At 34.2% G+C, this 18,636-nt stretch overlaps 9 protein-coding genes across 9 annotated transcripts; 5 read left to right on the forward strand and 4 right to left on the reverse strand.

The window, feature by feature from the left end:
• Nucleotides 1–107: 107 nt before the first annotated feature.
• Nucleotides 108–2,592, forward strand: hspH (heat shock protein Hsp70 family protein; the record flags this gene model as incomplete). Its single annotated transcript, XM_004358298.1, has 2 exons — nucleotides 108–272; nucleotides 397–2,592. The coding sequence occupies 2 exons, from the start codon at nucleotides 108–110 to the stop codon at nucleotides 2,590–2,592; spliced, it is 2,361 nt and encodes a 786-aa protein (XP_004358355.1).
• Nucleotides 2,593–2,757: 165 nt separating this feature from the next.
• DFA_00367 (LIM-type zinc finger-containing protein) lies at nucleotides 2,758–4,234 on the reverse strand (the record flags this gene model as incomplete). Its single annotated transcript, XM_004358299.1, has 3 exons — nucleotides 2,758–3,248; nucleotides 3,338–3,667; nucleotides 3,757–4,234. The coding sequence occupies 3 exons, from the start codon at nucleotides 4,232–4,234 to the stop codon at nucleotides 2,758–2,760; spliced, it is 1,299 nt and encodes a 432-aa protein (XP_004358356.1).
• Nucleotides 4,235–5,238: 1,004 nt separating this feature from the next.
• Nucleotides 5,239–6,588, forward strand: kil1 (sulfotransferase; the record flags this gene model as incomplete). The annotated part of the gene is made up of 1 exon (XM_004358300.1): nucleotides 5,239–6,588. One exon carries the CDS (start codon nucleotides 5,239–5,241, stop codon nucleotides 6,586–6,588), a length of 1,350 nt encoding a protein of 449 aa, XP_004358357.1.
• Nucleotides 6,589–6,752: 164 nt separating this feature from the next.
• On the reverse strand, nucleotides 6,753–8,362 carry psmB5 (proteasome subunit beta type 5; the record flags this gene model as incomplete). The annotated part of the gene is made up of 3 exons (XM_004358301.1): nucleotides 6,753–7,460; nucleotides 7,572–7,712; nucleotides 8,309–8,362. The coding sequence occupies 3 exons, from the start codon at nucleotides 8,360–8,362 to the stop codon at nucleotides 6,753–6,755; spliced, it is 903 nt and encodes a 300-aa protein (XP_004358358.1).
• A 66-nt stretch (nucleotides 8,363–8,428) lies between these two features.
• Nucleotides 8,429–9,647, forward strand: rps2 (ribosomal protein S2; the record flags this gene model as incomplete). Its single annotated transcript, XM_004358302.1, has 2 exons — nucleotides 8,429–9,104; nucleotides 9,448–9,647. The coding sequence occupies 2 exons, from the start codon at nucleotides 8,429–8,431 to the stop codon at nucleotides 9,645–9,647; spliced, it is 876 nt and encodes a 291-aa protein (XP_004358359.1).
• An 81-nt stretch (nucleotides 9,648–9,728) lies between these two features.
• On the reverse strand, nucleotides 9,729–11,678 carry DFA_00371 (uncharacterized protein; the record flags this gene model as incomplete). The annotated part of the gene is made up of 1 exon (XM_004358303.1): nucleotides 9,729–11,678. One exon carries the CDS (start codon nucleotides 11,676–11,678, stop codon nucleotides 9,729–9,731), a length of 1,950 nt encoding a protein of 649 aa, XP_004358360.1.
• A 1,040-nt stretch (nucleotides 11,679–12,718) lies between these two features.
• Nucleotides 12,719–14,148, forward strand: DFA_00372 (uncharacterized protein; the record flags this gene model as incomplete). Its single annotated transcript, XM_004358304.1, has 5 exons — nucleotides 12,719–12,819; nucleotides 12,908–13,002; nucleotides 13,111–13,183; nucleotides 13,942–14,033; nucleotides 14,093–14,148. 5 exons carry the CDS (start codon nucleotides 12,719–12,721, stop codon nucleotides 14,146–14,148), a joined length of 417 nt encoding a protein of 138 aa, XP_004358361.1.
• A 261-nt stretch (nucleotides 14,149–14,409) lies between these two features.
• On the reverse strand, nucleotides 14,410–17,784 carry DFA_00373 (uncharacterized protein; the record flags this gene model as incomplete). Its single annotated transcript, XM_004358305.1, has 4 exons — nucleotides 14,410–15,065; nucleotides 15,140–16,987; nucleotides 17,114–17,456; nucleotides 17,545–17,784. 4 exons carry the CDS (start codon nucleotides 17,782–17,784, stop codon nucleotides 14,410–14,412), a joined length of 3,087 nt encoding a protein of 1,028 aa, XP_004358362.1.
• A 289-nt stretch (nucleotides 17,785–18,073) lies between these two features.
• On the forward strand, nucleotides 18,074–18,568 carry DFA_00374 (uncharacterized protein; the record flags this gene model as incomplete). The annotated part of the gene is made up of 1 exon (XM_004358306.1): nucleotides 18,074–18,568. The coding sequence occupies one exon, from the start codon at nucleotides 18,074–18,076 to the stop codon at nucleotides 18,566–18,568; it is 495 nt and encodes a 164-aa protein (XP_004358363.1).
• Between the last annotated feature and the right edge of the window lie 68 nt (nucleotides 18,569–18,636).

Below are 18,636 nucleotides of genomic sequence, written 5' to 3' on the forward strand. Positions count from 1 at the left end.
GAGCTTTCGTCGTTATTTATTTACAGTACAGAGATAAAACAACATCATAAACATTTTTTATTCTCTTTTTTTTTCTAGTACAATAATAATAAATATAATATATAGCAATGTTCGCAGCCGGATTTGATTTAGGAACAAAGAACTGCACAATCGCAGTTGCTCAAAAGGGTGGTGTTGATGTTATTGCTAATGAAGTCAGCAATCGTCTAACTCCAACTCTTGTTTCATTTGGTGAAAAGGAAAGATATTTGGGTGAACCAGCTGCTACAAATGTATGTAAACAACAAGAACAAAAAGAAAAAGACGAAAAAGAAGATAAACATTTACTAACTCTTATTTTTTTCTTTTTCTTTTTTCTCTCTCTTATCTATCTATTTAATCTATTTATTTATTTAGCAATTAAGAAATATTAGAAATACAATTACCAATTTAAAGAGATTTATTGGTACAGATTTCAAGAATTCTGAAGGAGAATTGGTACAAGAATCGTTTAGTTCATTCGAATTGCCAAATGGACAAGTTGGATTCAATGTCAACTATCTAAATGAACCATTAGAGATTTCAGCTGACGCTACAGTTGGTGCCTTGCTTGGTAAGCTCAAGCGTACTACAGAAGCATTCAGCAACACACCAATGCGTGAAGTAGTCATTTCAGTACCAGGTTACTGGACCGAATACCAAAGAAGAGCTTTGTTGAATGCTGGAGCCATTGCCGGTTTAAACATTACTCGTCTTATGAATGAAACCACAGCCACTGCTCTCTCGTATGGTATTTACAAGGATCTTCCAGAGACTGATCCAATTCGTGTATTGTTTATCGATATTGGTGATGCCTCTACCTCTGTTGCAGCTGTTGCATTCAAAAAGGGTGAATTAAAGGTATTGTCCACTGCCTATGAACCAAATGTTGGTGGTCGTAACTTTGACAACACCCTTGTCAAACACTTCCAACAAGAATGGAAACAAAAGTACAAGATTGACATTTTCGAGAACAAAAAGGCTCTTATTCGTACTCGTCAAGCCTGTGAACGTCTCAAAAAGATGATCAGCTCCAACAATGAAGCCCCAATCTCTATCGACTCGCTCATGGAAGACAAGGACGTCAAGGGAACCCTCGATCGTAAGACCTTTGAAGAACTTTGTGCCGCCGATTTGGAAAGCATCCTTGCCCCAGTTAAAAAGGCTATCGAAGCCAGTGGCATCACTGCCGATCAATTCACCACTATCGAAATCACTGGTGGTGGTACTCGTTCAACCTCTGTTCAAAAGAAGTTGATTGAATTCCTCGGTCGTGACCTCTCCAAGACCATCAACCCTGAAGAATCTGTCTGTCGTGGTTGTTCATTGCAATGTGCCATGTTGTCACCATTGTTCAAGGTTCGTCAATTTGCCATCAACGATATTGCCTCTTATCCAATCAGTGTCCTATTCAAGAGTGCCTCTATCCAACAAAACCTCGCCCTCTTTAACTTGACCTCACCAGTCCCATCACCAAAGCCACTCCGTATCTCTTTCCCAATCTCCAAGGCCGAACCATTTGAAATTGTTGTCTCTACCACCTATGGTACCCTCCAATCGCTCACTGTTCAAAATGTACCAGCATTTACCAACAAGAGTTCCATCAAGGCCAAGGTTTGGTTAGACATTCACGGTGTCTTCCACATTGATGAAGTTCGTCTCGTAGAACAATTACCAGAGGATCAACAACCAGAACAATCACCAAAGGATTCCGATCAAAAGATGGGCGAAGCCGTCGAAGGTGAAAAGAAGGAAGGTGAAGAAAAGAAGGAATGTGAAGTAAAGAAACCATCACCAGTAAAGGTAAAGGAAACTCCACTCCAATTCCAATTTGCTCCAGTCCATGGTCTCTCCCCAGCCGATCTCCTCAAGGCCACCGAAGAAGAAGGTAGAATGCACGCTCAAGATGTTTTGGCCGCTGAAACTGCCGATCGTAAGAACGCTCTCGAAAGTTACATCTATGAAATGAGATCACGTCTCTCTAGCTCTCTTGCTGAATACGCCACCAAGGAGGAATCAACCAAGTTGCTCGCATTGCTCCAAGAAGCTGAAGACTGGCTCTATGGTGATGGTGAAGACACACTCAAGAGTGTCTACGTCGCCAAGTTGGAGGAATTGACCAAGATTGGTAATCCAATTGCCAAGAGACGTCAAGACAATGAAGAATACCCAGAAGCTGTTCGTTCACTCAAGGACACCATTGCTCACTATCGTGAACAAGCAATGACTCCACAAGAAAAATACGATCATATCCCCGCCGAAGAAAAGGAAAAAATCATCACCGAATGTAACAACACTGAGCAATGGATCGATGCCCTCGTCAAGAAGCAAGAAGCCACCCCAAAGACCTCTGCCTGTCTCATCAATATCGCTGAAGTCAACGCCAAGAAGCAATTGATTGCTGCCACCTCAAATGCTATCCTCAACAAACCAAAGCCAAAGCCAGTTCCAGTTGCAACTCCAACCACTCCAACCACTGAAAATACCGAAGCCCCAGCCTCCTCTGCTGAAACTCAAACTCCACCACAACCAGAATCAGAGAAACCAAAATCAGCAGACATGGATTTGGATTAAAATAAATATTAAAATCTAATTGATAATAAATAATAATGAAACTTTTTTAAAAGAAAAGTAGACACAATTCAAAATAATTGAATGATTTAAAAAGATCTTTGTTTGTTTGTGTTAATGGAGAGATTGAAACTCTAGAAAAAAAAAATACTACCTTTTTTTTTAAATTTATTCATCATCTTGCTTGTTTTCTTCTTCTTCAACAGCAACTTCCTCTTTCTTTTCTTCTTCTTCTTCCTCTTTCTTTTCTTCCTCTTGAACAGCAACTTGTTCTTCCTCTTTCTTTTCTTCCTCCTTTTCTTCTTCCTCTTGTTCCTCCTTGTTTTCTTCCTCCTTCTTTTCTTCTTCAACTTGAGCTTGTTCTTGTTCTACCTTTTCTTGTTGTTCTTGGTAAGTTGGTCTCTTTGGTTGTACGTCTTCAACATATTTCATTTCAGTCAATCTCTTGTAACGTTCCATTTCACTTTCTTGAGCGGCAGCTTGTTCTTGTTCTACCTTTTCAACCGATGGTACGTAGGCTTCCTTCTTTTCCAAGTATGGGAATGGGTTATCGTTTCTCTTGGTTGGGAGCTTGGCATGGGTCTTGCAATAAAGTTGTCCATCTGATTGAGTAACTGTACCCAATGTAAGAATAACTTTACATTCTGAACATCTTAAACCTAAAAAAAAATAAAAATAAAAAAAAGAGAAAGATAGGTAAATATTAATTTGTCTTTATGGTTTTTGTTTTTTTTCTTTCTATACTTACAAGTCTTATGGAAAATTTTACGACTGTCACTTTCTTCAAGGACAACCTTTTCAGTGGCGTAGACAGTCTTTTCACAAGATGTACATTTTTCAGAACTACCAACAGTAAACTTCTTGGCGACATCTGGGTTGGATGTGGTTTGGTTCTTTTCAATGCTAGTCTTTTCGACTGGAACAAATGATGCTGGTCCGGTAGAGACAACTGATGGCTTGCTGTCATTTGGTTGAGATTGGTTTTGAGCCTTTCCATGAACCTTACAAAATAGAGATCCACCAACTTGTGAAATGGTACCCAATGTAAGATTAATCTTACATTCTGAACATTTCAAACCTAAAAAATAAAATAAAAAAAAAGAAACAAGATAGGATAGGTAAATATAATTTGTATCTTTTTTTTTTTGTTTTTTTTTTTGTACTTACAAGCCTTATGGAAAATTTTACGACTATCAGTTTCTTCAAGGACAACCTTTTCAGTGGCGTAGACAGTCTTTTCACAAGATGTACATTTTTCAGAGCTACCAACAGTAAACTTCTTGGCGACATCTGGGTTGGCAGTGGTTTGATTCTTTTCAACAGCCGATTTCTCAACTGGAACAAAAGAGGATGGAGCAGCACCAGCAGATTGGGCAGACCAGTTGGTGGTGTGCTTTTCCTTGCCAAAACCTTCGTCATAGTTACCCTTGGTGGCAAAGAGTTGCTTAAAGTGTGGCTTGCAATAGAAAATGCCATTCATTGAAGCATAGTTACCGAGACTGAGTGTAACCTTGCAATGTGAACACTTTAGACAAACCTTGTGGAATGTCTTTTTCTCTTCCTTGTCTTCAACTACAATCTTTTCAGTTAAATAAACAGTCTTTTGACATGAAGTACATTTTTCAGATGATCCATAGGTTACCATTTTTTTTTTTGTTTTATCTTTTGGTTATAGATTTTATATATATTACAATAAATGTTATTGAGAATTTATTAATAGTACTAAATAGAAATAAAAATAAAAATAAAAAGAAAAAGTTAATAAACGATTAAGATATATATATATATAGAGAGAGAGAGAGAGAGAGAGAGAGAGAGAGAGAGAGATATGTTTTTTTTTTTTTTTTTTTTTTTCTCAAACTCTATATTACTAGTGGCATTGAATCATCTCTATAATATTGTACTAGTTTTTCTTTTTCTTTTTTAGTTTTTGAACATACCAGAAATAAATAAATAAATTATGAGAGAATTATTACAATGAGATAAATAATATGATTTCAATTGCTTTCACCAAACACCACGAAAAAATTCACCAAAAAACAAAAAAACTTTTTTTTCATATAATTTTTTTATTTGGGATGGGTTTGGCCAACGAGTGTTAGAAATCCAACAACAACTTTCAAGAGTTTGATGGTTATTATTAGGACATCTTATGGATCTCCTTGGTGATCGGTTTTACACACACAACTATTATTATTATTATTATTATTATTATTATTGATAGAGAGAGAGATATTTGTCCGATCATGAATAGAAAACATAGTTATGATTTTTTAGTTGTATGCATACAAGCTGGCCTATGAATAGATAAAAATATCTAGCCCGGTAGATATCAAATCCTTTGTCTACAACTGACCAACCACCGACAAAACAGGAAAAAAAAAAAAAAAAAACAAAACGCTCCTCAATGAGTTGGTGCAAACTTCAACAAACTTTTCAGATCCCTTGTTTTTTTAAATTTCCTCCGTACATTGACTTGTTGCGCATCTCATCTCTCTCTTTTTTGCGCGTATCTTTATATATATATATAAATAAAACACTAAAAAAGAGATAGAGAAAAAAACAACAACAAAGAATAAAAAGATAATAAGAACAAAAGACTCCTAGTCACACACACACATATATATATCTTTTAATTTTTTATATGAAATGGAGAATAAAAAATTATTATATATAGCACTTTTTATATTTGTATCGATTGTTGGATTTCAAATCTATGTAACAAGTAAACAACCACAAGTATGCAACAATAATGGAGGAGGAACAGGAGCAATTGATCAACAACAATTTATCATTGAAACATTACAACAAACGATTAGAGATCAAGAGAGAGCATTGAATGATATCTCTAAAAAGACGAATCTAATCTATGACACTGTTCAAGAGGCAACCGGTGCCAAGAATGGTATTCGTGGACCAACACAAACCGATGCACCCTATTTTACCAACCCAACCGATCGTCACATTCAAAAACTACAAATAGAAGCACGTATCAACAAGACAAAGACAACACTACCCAACACTTGCTTCCCATTGGACCAAAAGACAGTGTGTCTACCCAACTTTATTGTGATTGGTGCCATGAAGGCAGGTACTACCTTTTTGGATTTCTACCTTCAACGTCATCCAATGGTTGCCAAACACACAAAAAAGGAGTTGTGGTTCTTTAACTCTTACTACAACAAGGGTATCGAATGGTACGTTCAATACTTTGAACCCGTCGTATCTCTTGAAAACCCAAAGTTGATTGGTGAAGCCACTCCTTTTTACATTAACAATCCATTCACTGCCGCTCGTATGTTTTCCACTCTAAGGAATGCAAAGTTTATCATGATGATGCGTGATCCAGTTGATCGTGCTCTCTCTCAATACTATTTTTCACTCAAATGGATCGACAATAACAAGGGTCTCGCTCCACACATCTCTTATCCAGAGTCATTTGACACTATGATTCGTGAAGAGATTGATGTCATCAATACTTGTGTCAGAGGTAATCAAGAATATATTAAAAAACAAGATGAAAAGAAACGTCGTGAATTGGCTGGTGAACCAATCGACGAAGCAGCAGAAGAAGAATTCAAGAACCCATTTTTTACATTGCACACCAACAAGAATTGGACATTTTACAAGGAATGTGCTCGTTGCGATAAATGTTTCCAACATGGAAATATCCTTCACACTTCTGGTCATCCATCGTTTGGAATGATTGCCAAATCACTCTACTATGAACAAATCGATTATTGGTTGGACTTTTTCCCACTCGAACAATTCCTTTTCGTTCGTTATGAAGATCTCAACGATCGTCCAGAACACGTCCTCCGTCAAGTCGAAGAATTCCTTGGACTACCCGCTTTTGACTATGGACAATTCAAGGCTAAAAATGCTGTTCCTCATGAACCAATGGACCCTGAACTTCGTCAATTACTTGTTGATTACTTTAAACCTCATAATGAAAAATTATATCGTCTATTAAATAGAGATTTTGGTTGGTCAAAATAATAAATAGAAATAGAAATAGAAAAATAAAAAGAATAATTAATTAATTTTAAGAATTATAGAAAAAAATATTATTTATTTTATATGTTGTTGTTGTTTTTTTTATACAATTAATTAAAATGATTTAAACAATTTCTTTTTACACTATTGTTTTTTTTTTTTTCTAATTAAGCATTATTATTGTTATCATTGATTGGTTTAACATTATAATATTTTTGATATAATTTGAAACAATCGTCTGAAGAGATTTTAACCCAACCAGTTTCCTTTACATGATAGACATTGATGAAACCACCACTCATTGCATCACGATGAGTAGCATGATAGACGGCTCTTCTACCCAATTCTTGAGCTTCTTGATCGGTGAGGTCTGGTTTGTAACCAGAGTCTAAAACACCATAGGCATAGGTTGAACCAGAACCTACAGAGAATCTTTGACCCTTGAGTCTAGTACCATCGTTATCTACATAATACAAACATGGACCAGTCTTGTCCCAGCCAGTGATCATTGTACCCATAGACAAACCGTATCCCTTGTATGAATAGACAATGTTTGCCAAGATCTTGGAGGCTGCTGCCACTGAAATTAATTCCTTGTTACGAAGCTCGTACAATCTACATCTTCTTCCCAATTCACGCTCCCAGAACGAACAATCGGCTGCACCACCAGCCATTGTACCCAAAAGGTTTGGTGTGATTTCAATCACCTTTTTAACAGTTCTCGATGCAACATAACTTCCTTGTGTAGACTTACTATCTACTGCTACAATAACACCTCCATTGAATACAAATGCCAATGTTGTAGTACCATGTGCCATTTCAATTGGCTTTGGTGCATTTGGATGATCCCAAACTTGATCTAAAAATTCTCCTGGCTTAAATAAGAAATAAGAAAAAAGTAAAAGATAAAAGATATATAAAAGGTATGTAATATTAGTAATGTTGTAAAGAATAAATTTGTTATTATCTAATATATTTTTACATACCTTGGAGTTTGGAGGTAATTCAAAATGGGTAGTACTAAGATATTTTAAATCTCTAGTGATATCTTCTTCATGATTACTATCAATAGATGATGATATCTTGTCAAAGTTTATCTCTATCATGATTCTATTCTTTCTTTCTTTCTTTTTTATATATATATTAAAACAAAATTAATGTGTGAACATCAACAAAAAAAGTTCATGAAGATCATGATGAGTTTTTTTTTTTTTTTTTGTTTTTTTGTAAATTTTAATTAATTAATATTTAGAGTCATGTATCTTTTATATATATTAGACCAATATGAATGAATTATAATTATAGTTTATTAAAAAGAATTAAAATAATATTTAGGTTTTGGATTATTTTGGTACTTTGAGAGAAGACATTAACTTTATTAATATTACAATAGATTTATTTTATTCAATAATGTAATAGGTAAAAATTTCTGTGGTTTGATCAATAATATATATATATATTACTAATATACATTGTATTTAATTTACTCATATATTTTATTCTACAAAACTCTTAATCACTCTAGTTTTTTTTTTTTTTTGCCCGATTCAATAGAATTTGAATTTTTTCAATTTTTTTTTTTATTTTGCGATGACGCTCACCAACCAACTCTGCCACTCGCCTACCTTTGATAAAATGTGATTGTCTGCTGAAAAAAGGTTAGACATTCTTTAAAGTTCCATATCCCCTATAAAGAAAGAAGATGTAATTATCTCTATCATACTCTTACACGCTTGGCATAGTCATCTCTGTCTATCATAGCTTCCTCACACATCATTGTACTGACTCTTTTCTCTCCTTACCCTACCCCCATATTACTCATTACTTTATCTTTCATTTAGCAATGGCTGAACCACAATCCGCCGATCAAAGAACCCCAGCTTCAACTGCTGCCAGACGTACCCCAGGAGGTGACCGTAGAACCAACGACCGTCGTGGTGGTGCTCCACAACGTGGTGGTGCCCGTCCACAACGTGGTGGTCGTGGTGGTGACGACAAGAAGTGGACCCCAGTTACTAAACTCGGTCGTCTTGTGAACTTGGGTCTCATCAAAGACATCCATGACATTTACATGTTCTCTTTGCCAATCAAAGAGCATCAAATCGTCGATCGTTTCCTTACCCTCAAGGACGAAGTCATGAAGATCATGCCAGTTCAAAAGCAAACCCGTGCCGGTCAACGTACCCGTTTCAAAGCCTTCGTCGTCGTTGGTGACTCTAACGGTCATGTCGGTCTCGGTGTAAAGTGTGCCAAGGAAGTTGCCACCGCCATCTCTGGTGCCATCATTGCTGCCAAGCTCTCTGTCATTCCAGTCCGTCGTGGTTACTGGGGCAACAAGCTCGGTGCTCCACACACTGTCCCAACCAAGATCACCGGTAAGTGTGGTTCTGTCTCACTCCGTTTGGTCCCAGCACCACGTGGTACTGGTATCGTTGCTGCCCGTACCCCAAAGGTACTTCTCCAATACGCTGGTGTTGAGGATGTTTATACCTCCTCTTCCGGTAAGACTCGTACCATGGGTAATTTTGTTCTTGCCGCCTTCGACGCTATCAAGAAGACATATTCATATTTGACCCCAGACTTATGGAAGGTCACCGCACTTACCAAGACCCCATATCAACAACATTCTAAGGTATTGGCTGACAAGAAAAACGAATAAACCTATTATCTATCTGTTTAGATTAAAAATACAACTATATCTCTATAAATTTTATAAATTATTCGCATAATTATCTCTATGTTTAGATTATAAATACTACTTTAAATTATTTAAGGTTTTGGCTGACAAGAATAACGAATAAACCTATTATCTATCTGTTTAGATTAAAAATACAACTATATCTCTATAAATTTTATTTGTAGATAAATTGGGCCCTTTGACTGAACAAGGCCCTCAGATTCACTATTGTCCTTACCTTTGGTTTGAATTAATTCAAACCTGTTCGAAAAGTGGAAAATATTGTTATAAACAAAACTGTTTGATGGTTAGACTTGATACATTTATTTCTTCAATTGGACAAGAATACATGAACAAGTTGGGCAAAACCAATTTGTCAAATTAAAATATCATCTCTCCACACTGGTAAGTGGTTTGGTTACACAAGTTAAAGAAGAAAGAGAGTGAAGATCATTCTCATTTACATTTATTCAAGTGTATGACCCCAAGAAGGGATATTATCAAATTTACTGGTGTGTAGATAAATAGGAGGATATTCGTTGTTTGAATTTCTCGATTGACAAATGATACCACCAAATAAAGATTTGTTGTCGACAATTAATACACTTGAATTATCTTTATCTAATCTTTTAATTGATGCTTTAAACAATACCCTTCCAAAAAGAGTAATGGATAATTTTTCAATATTTGTTTGGTTGATCACTTGATCCAATCTAAAACTAAACTTTAAAATATTATCAATATTAAAAATATCTCTTGTTTCGATTATTAGTTTTCCAAGATTTGATGGTAGTAATAGTTTGTTGTCTTGTTGTTGTTGTTGTTGTTGTTGTTGTTGTTGTTGTTGTTGTTGTTGATAGTTAAACTTTGAAATTGAATAATATGAATTATTGATGAGAAAATTTGAATCAAGTTGACATGATAGACTGGTGAGAGAAGGAGGGAGGGGGAATGTGATGACACCAGGGTATTCAATATGTTGAATGGTTGGTGGAAATATACAAGAATGATTATGAGGAGTGGGTTGTCTCCAAATCAAACTCTCCAAATTTGTAGGGAGTGTTTGAGTATCACTCTGTCTATCCCAAGTCAATTGTTTGATCGAATTTGGGAGATACTTTGATGTTGTCGGCCCATCATACTTGGATATGATAAGAGTCTCTATTGACAATGGTATTGATCCTTGAATTATTTCAATATTATTTGAATCGTAAGATGAGATTGATAATAATTTTACACTATCTGGAACCCATCCAACTGGAACCAAATCTCCAATGTAAAAGAGGTGGGTGAGCGACTTTGGTAACTCGATTGCTTGATAGTCGGTTGGTCTAAAAAACATATTGAGTCTCAGACTTGTCAAAGTGGTTGGGAAAAACTGTGTTGAGAGGTTGGTACACTTTGAGAGACGGAGAGTTTTGAGTGACTTTGACAGAGGTAGCTTGACAGAGGAGACGCCAAGAGCTCGACGGGGAAATAATGAAAATGTGTCGAGATGATGGAGATGTGTGATATCCAAGAACAAGTCATCATCTTGATCATTTCGGCAACTGAGAATGAGTTGACAAAGGGATACAAGTGATTGGAAGAACCTGGAAGGGACGGTACTTTCAAACTCAATGCTGAGTGATGTCAATGAACTTGGTAAGAAGCAATGGAATGGACAAGATGATGAAGAGGATGTGTGAGGGATGAGTTGTCGAACAAAGACTGGTGAAATATCCAATGACTTGAGTGACTTTAGTTTCTCGAGACCAAGATCGTTTAGTGGTGTTGGTATATTATCTCCAAAGGCCGACGATAGATACAGGTTCTGTATTCCCAATGGAAACACGTCTCCTCCTTCAATAGAAGATGGATACTGGTAATACATTGTAAATGATAGCAGAGTATCTGGCATCTTGCACAGTCTCTCTGGAGATGTGTATTCCGTAGAGAAGGTTAAATGTTGAAGATTATCAATACCTTGAAATAATGTTGACGGTAATGATGCGCCTTCTACAGGTGAAATATTAATAGATGTTGTTGTTGATGGTACTCTGATATCATCCAAGTTGGTTGTTGATATAGTTAGTGATATATTATCAGGTAGAGTTGAGTTGTTGTTGTTGTCGTTTACAAGATGACTATTGAGTGATGGAAGTGTATCTTGATTATCAGACAATACTATTTGATTTGATAGAGCATTGTTGAATAGACTTTCAAATGCGAGTAGTTCAAAACTGATCGACGATTCATTTGGTTGATAGGTTCTTGAAAGGTATTTAATATGTTTGAATTGTAGTTTACTACTATACTGGTGTATAATAGTATAGTATAACCTTTTACAAGTTAACAATAGACATATTAAATCTACATTGTTGTCAACTGATTGAATGATCTTTAAAATAATAATGTTTGCAAGTTTATCTATCATTCCTATCCTACTACTATCGATGTCAATCACAAAAATCTTTCACCCTACTTGATGAACTCATGTTCCCGCTTGGTCGACCACGAATTTTTAATATATATCTATATTTTAATATTATTTATATAACGTTTAATTTCCAAGTGTACTTGCTCCAATATGGTAAATCATTAGAGACACTAATAAACAATACCCTTCCTAAAACGCTCACTGGGTAAGTGTGGTTCTGTCTCCTCCGTTTGGTCCCAGCACCACGTGGTACTGGTATCTTTGCTGCCCGTACCCCAAAGGTACTTCTCCAATACGCTGGTGTTGAGGATGTTTATACCTCCTCTTCCGGTAAGACTCGTACCATGGGCAATTTTGTTCTTGCCGCCTTCGACTCTATCAAGAAGATATATTCATATTTGACCCCAGACTTATGGAAGTTCTTAAATATAAATTTGTTTCATATTTGACCCTAACCAAATCTAAGATTAAAAATACTACTTTTTCTCTCTTTATTAATCTTATGTTTATTTGTAGATATTCTTATTTTTAAAAAGAGCGCCAATTCAGGATTCATCATTTGTTTCACCATTCCAGACAATTTATTGTTACAAATGGCAAGGGCAATTGTTTCAATAACAATATCACTTCCAACTTCAACTGCTCCTTAACTCTTTAATTGTTCTCCATTACAAAAAATGCAATAAATATAGCTTTCTCTCGATACATCATCTTAATTTTTTATCAATTTAATTTATTGATTTATCCACTCTTTGATATATTGGCGAATATTAATAATGAAAAAGAGAAATGCTTATTAAAATATTTAAGGTTTAGAGATTACATTCTTCCTTTCTTTAAATTACCTATCAAATAATAATATAATATCTTTTATCTTTATTATAAATACTTTTCTATAGATTACTTGAAATTTAAAAATCGGTGCAAAAGTTAGCAAAGAAAATAAACAAATATAGAGCTCTAGACAATAGGGCTTTATTATTTTTATTTTGTTAAAAAACAACCAAAGAGAATAAATTATAAATTTCATAATAATAATGAACTTTGACTTGGAGGAGGAGGAGGAGGAGGAGGAGATATTGGACAAATATTTTCCTCTAAATATTATATTTAGAAAAGATATACCGATGTATAGAAGGTATGAAATTGCCAATATCTATTTCACCTGCTCTCAGATGACTGTTCCACCGATGGCAATTCCTCAAAAAAATTAATCACTATTTTAGTATCATCTATAATAAGTTTGATGATATGACTACAATTCCATTCAAAAGTTATCCTGTATTACATTCACTTAATTTTTTTATTCAAGAGAGAAATGGTATGAATGAAAAAAAGATATTTGAATTTCTACTCTTCTTTTAAAGCTTTCTAACTTTTTATCCACTTTCAAACAAATATTAAGGATTCCAATTTTCAAATGCTGTAGATGAACAAATTGCTACCCTCATTGTGCATAATGTCCCCATCCGTCTCTTTAATCTTTCCCCAGAACCACAATAGTAAGGAAGGGGTTTTCCAAAGGGGTTAAAGACCTGAGAAATTTACCCAATGATGGATGGATGTAATCACATCATTCTCTACCTTTAAAAGAAAACACTATTTCTCTTTTGTTTAAAAATATATTTCTCATTCACCAATATTTCTCCACTTCCCTCTCATCACTTTCCAAATTTGTTAATTTAAAACTCTAAAAGAACTAAAAAAAATTTCTAATTGAAAATAGAAATGTTATCTATAAATTGTTTCTTGACAAGAATCGAAATGAAGAATATTTTATTCCCTCATCAGAGGTATATAAAAATATTGAATAGTGAAATACATATTAAAAGATTGGTTGTTTAGAGTTTATAAAAAGAGGTATTCTTCAGACTCTTTGTTCATCAATTCTTCCTTTCTTTAAATTTCCTATCAAATAATAAAATATTATCTTTCATTTCAAAAGTTTATTAGAAATTTAAAAATGGGTGCAAAAGCTACAAAAAACAGTGTAAACAAATTATCTCGTCAAGAGAGAGTGGAACTTTATTATTGTATGTTGTTTTATCAAATAAACAAAAAATAATAATTAGTTTATTTACATCTTGAATAAAGAAATAATAATAATGAACTTAGACCTGGAAGATATATTGGACGAGGATTTTCCTATAAATATTTAGGTACCGATGGAGAGACAGTATGAAATCGCCAATATCTTTACACCTGCTCTACAATGACGGTTCCACCCATCGACATCCCAGCAGAAATCAATCGTTATTAGTATCATCCTACCATTTGATGATAATTCTACAATTCAATTCAAAAGATACCCAGTATTACATGCACGTATGTTTATTTTTCAAAGAAGAGATGGTATGTATGAAAAAAGATAAAATAAACAAACAATAGAAAATCAATTATAATTAAAAAAGATAATGTTGATTTTCTACTTGCAGTAGAAAGCTTTCCTAACTTTTTATCCACTTGAACATTTTTTTTAGGATTCAATTATTCCAAATGTGTTTACACTGTTTTTTGTAGCTTTTGCACCCATTTTTACAATATCAATAATACTCAAATATAGTTAATTAATAATAATAAAGATAATAATAAAGAGATATATAATACTTATTATAAGATATCTTTTATCTCAACTTTTGCACATTATCTTTATTTGGTTGATTTAATGAAAGAATCTTTTTTGTTTTATTTATTTATTTATTTAATCTATTTATATAATTAATTCATTTTAAAGATACTTTGAACATCTAGATTTATGATGTTTCATAAAGTTGGCAACGGCACAACGAATATTTGGAGGCACCAATTGTTTGGTTGCTGGATTTGAGAGATAAGCCTTGTGAATAGAGACGGCCAATTCAGCATTCATCATTTGATTCACCATTCCAGACAATTTATAGTACAAATGAGTGGCACCAAGAAGAGTGGCAAGGGCAATTGTTTCAATAACAATATCACCTTCAACTGCAACTGTACCCTTGTACAAGAAATAAATGACAGTTTGAAGAGCTTGGTAATCGTAACCATAGATTCTTAAAACTGCTGCTGCTGGTCCACTGGTGGAAATGAGTTTTTGAGCGTCTTCTGGTAGAATCTTGGCATCAACATAAAGCTTTCTAGTAGTGATATTGGAAGAAGATTCCTCGTCAGAGAGTTTTGATGATGTAACAGAAAGAGTCTCAACCTTGTTGGAAAGAATATCCATCATGTTGCTTGACTTTCTATTGTCGGTAAACAATTCAATCAACACCTTGTTCGAGTCTGGTTGTTTCAATGATTCGAAAAACTTTTCCATTTCCTCTTTTGATACTTTTTCATTAGATGATGATGATGATGATGATTCAATTAATTTTTCTTCTTGTTGAATTTTTTTTAATTCATTATCTAAAATAAAAAATAAAATAATTAATTAATATATTATTTTTCTCTTTTTCTCTTTTTTGTTCTATTATTCCTACCATTATAAGATAAAGTTGAATAAGGACCGGTTGAAATTGAATTATAAATCTCATTGGTGTTTTCAGATTTGATTGGTGTTGGATAAAAAGTATTACGATCACCTACTTGACCAAGGAAACCAGCACCCCATGAATAAAGTTGTTGATTATCCAAAAGAATGGCAACATGTGAACTACCAGCCTTGATTGAATCAATACGTGGTTTGTTTTTGTCAGTACCAGCAGTAAAAATGTCTGAAGAAAATTTAGAAATGATTGGATAACCTTTGGTATGATTTGAACCAATACCCATTTGGTAGACATTTCCATCTTCATCGTGAGCAATTGACATTTTATCACCAGCTTCAATATCGGCAACAAAGATTGAATTTTGTTTAAAATAATCAACTTGACGAGGAGTGTATTGACCACCTTGGAGAACATTATAGAAACGCTTGGCGTTGATGTGAGATTGGATGTTGGCTGGGAACTTTTGTTGTACAACTTCATTGGTAAAGGTTGATTTGTTGAGGTTAATATAGTCGACACAGTAAGAGATGAGATTGTTGGCTTCATTCTTTACGGCAAATTGGAGTAGTGGCGAGACATTGTTATTGTCGACCGAGTGAATAACCAACTTTTCACAACCAGCTTTGAGTCTTTCGACACGATACTCTGTGCAAAGTGAGATCATACGTAGGATATCGTTACCACTGGTAGATTTGGTATCCAATTTGAAAGAGTCATAGTAGAGGTATTTCAAAAAGTTGACCAATACACTCTCATAGATTGGCTTGATCTCGATTTGGAGGATGGCAGTACCTGCTGGTTTGTTGTTTTCACCACTCAACAAACTGTTGAATCCCATCGATCTAGATTGAAGTACAATCTTGTGGCAATAGTAGGTTGTACGTACACCAGTGGTAGCATTGACAATAAAGAGATGAACATCAGAGAATGGATCCACAGTCGTAAAGTCTGTCTGTGGAAAAGAGAGAGCAACTTGAAGATTTCTCTTGCTATGATTATTGTTGACGTGATCCAATACTTCACCTCTGAAAATATCGGCAAATGGAAGCAAGTTGGTTGGTAGTGCTTCCATTCCATAGGCAATACCAAGGAAATTGAGTAAATTGTTTTGGTTTAAAGGTACCTTGGTACCAATGGTAGACTTGTCATCTCCGACATGAGTTGCTTTGAAAATATCCTCAAAAAAGGTGTCACTATCAATCGTTTGGATCTGCTTAAACTTTGTGAAAAGTGGAACGAGTGCAGGATTGAAACGAGCCAACATGATGAGATGAACGTGGACCTTGGAGGATTGATCAAATACAATGGTGAGATCAGAGTTTAATTCATTGTTGAGTAGGTTCTTAAAGTCAGTCTTTAGGCTAGACTCTGGGATATAAGTGTCAATGGCTGCACGTAATTGATCATTGTGCATTGGAATTTGAATGTCATCATAACCGAGTTGGTAACGATAGTTTTGACCCATCGTATACACTTCTCCTTGTTGTGTCAACACTGCAGTGTGGAATCTACCGGCAGCAGTCTTGGTAACAATTTTATCCTTGAAAAAGTCGACTAGCTTTGGGTCGTGAGTCATCTTGTCATCCAATCCATGTCCCAATCTACCACCTGCACCAACACCCCATGTAAACAAACGACCCTTAGAGTCTACAGCTGTACAATGAGAATGACCAGAACTAATTTGAACAAAAGATCCAGCCAATTGTCTGGCAACTAAACCCCATGAAATAACAGTTCCATTGTTTGTCAATGCCATTGAAATTTCTTGTCCACAACTAATCGATGAAATATTGGTTTTCTTTATCTCTTGATTTGATGATATCATTGATCCATCAGTATCTAAAAAAAAAAAAAAAAAAATAGAAATAGATTATTAAAAGAAAAAAAAAAAAAAAAAAAAAGAATAAGTACTTAGTATTTTTTTTAAAATGATTCTTTTTTGTTTTTTTTTTTTTGATTACAAACATAAAATTAAGAATTTCTTTTTAGATACAGAGATTTGTTTAATCTCTTTTTGATTGTCAATGGTTGAAGTGATTAAACTTTTATCAAACTCGTGAAGACTACCCTTTACTGTAAAGCTATTTGGGTCTGTTGTCGATGATGATGAAGCAGCAGCAGCAGCACTAGATTTACGAAGAATGTGAAGTGATCTTTGCTTCATTGAATAAGCTCTGTTGAGAAGTTTAACAATCGATGGGAATGGTTCAATCTCTCCAGAAATGATTCTATCCTCTAAAATAGGAATAGCATTTTCAATACTTGATCCACTTCCAACCAATGCTGAAACATAAATTAATAGATATGACTAATAGAATTATAAATAATATATAAATAAAATAGATTAATATAAATATAGTTTCAATTTGTTTTGTTTTTTTTTTACTACTACCTACCTTTTCCTTTTTATTATTATCAGTTAATGATTTTAGATAATCAACAACTTGTTGAGCCAATGTAGATTGATTGGCACTGATCAATACACGAACCAACATTGAGAATGCTTCACCAACGTTTCTAGACTTTTGTGATTTCTGACCATTACACATTGTCTTGATAGATTCATAGGCATCTTGAACTGTCGTGTTGGTTGTTTGTATATTTGGAAATGTTGTAAAATCGATAGTAACTTTCATTTCTTTCTTCTTTAAATCTATCTCTTTTTTAGTCTATAAAACAAAAGAGAAAGAAGAGATAACAATAAATGATATAAAGAAATATTATATTGGTGATCATCATCTCATCTCTTGATCAAGCCAAATTTGCGAACCAACTGGGAATGCAAAAAAAAAAAGATTTTTGGTGTCCAAAAAAAGAAAAAACCTAGAAGGAATCGATTCCTTCAAAAAATGGTGTTGTTTTAATATTCAATTTTAATTAGATAAATAGATAAATAGATAGATGTCAACAACAACAACAAAAGAAATGATTGAATTCTTTAAACAAAGAACAAAATATCATATAGAGTTGGTGACAAGGAATATGATGTTGATGCAAGGTTACGGTGGATTGAGCGTTGAAGAGTTGAAAAATAGAGCAATCATTCACGATCAATCAAAATATGAAGAACCTGAACTATCTGGATACATACAGTTGACTTGGTTTCATCGTTGCAAGAATCTAAACATTCCATTTCAATATGCAAACAAATCGATTGAAACGATGGTAAGGGATGCATGTCATCATCATCTACATTCAAATAGACATCATCCAGAATCTCATAATCATCCAAATGAAATGAATGTGTTGGATATAGTTGAGATGGTGTCAGATTGGTCAGCTATTAGTCAAGAATTAAATCAAGGTTCTTGTATTACCTATGTCAAAGAAAATCATTCAAAATGGTCATTCAACAATGAAAAACTTGATTTTATCTTTGAAACTATTAAAGAGTTTGATAAAAGATTGTCGAGACTTTAGTCATCTTGACCATTTCTCTCTCTCTCTCTCTCTCTCTCTATTGTATATATATATTTACAATTATTTAT

This window comes from Cavenderia fasciculata (genome assembly GCF_000203815.1).
Source record: "Cavenderia fasciculata unplaced genomic scaffold Scf_Dfasci-F-a-25c12.r2-5, whole genome shotgun sequence".
In the NCBI taxonomy this organism is placed as follows: Eukaryota; Evosea; class Eumycetozoa; order Acytosteliales; family Cavenderiaceae; genus Cavenderia; species Cavenderia fasciculata.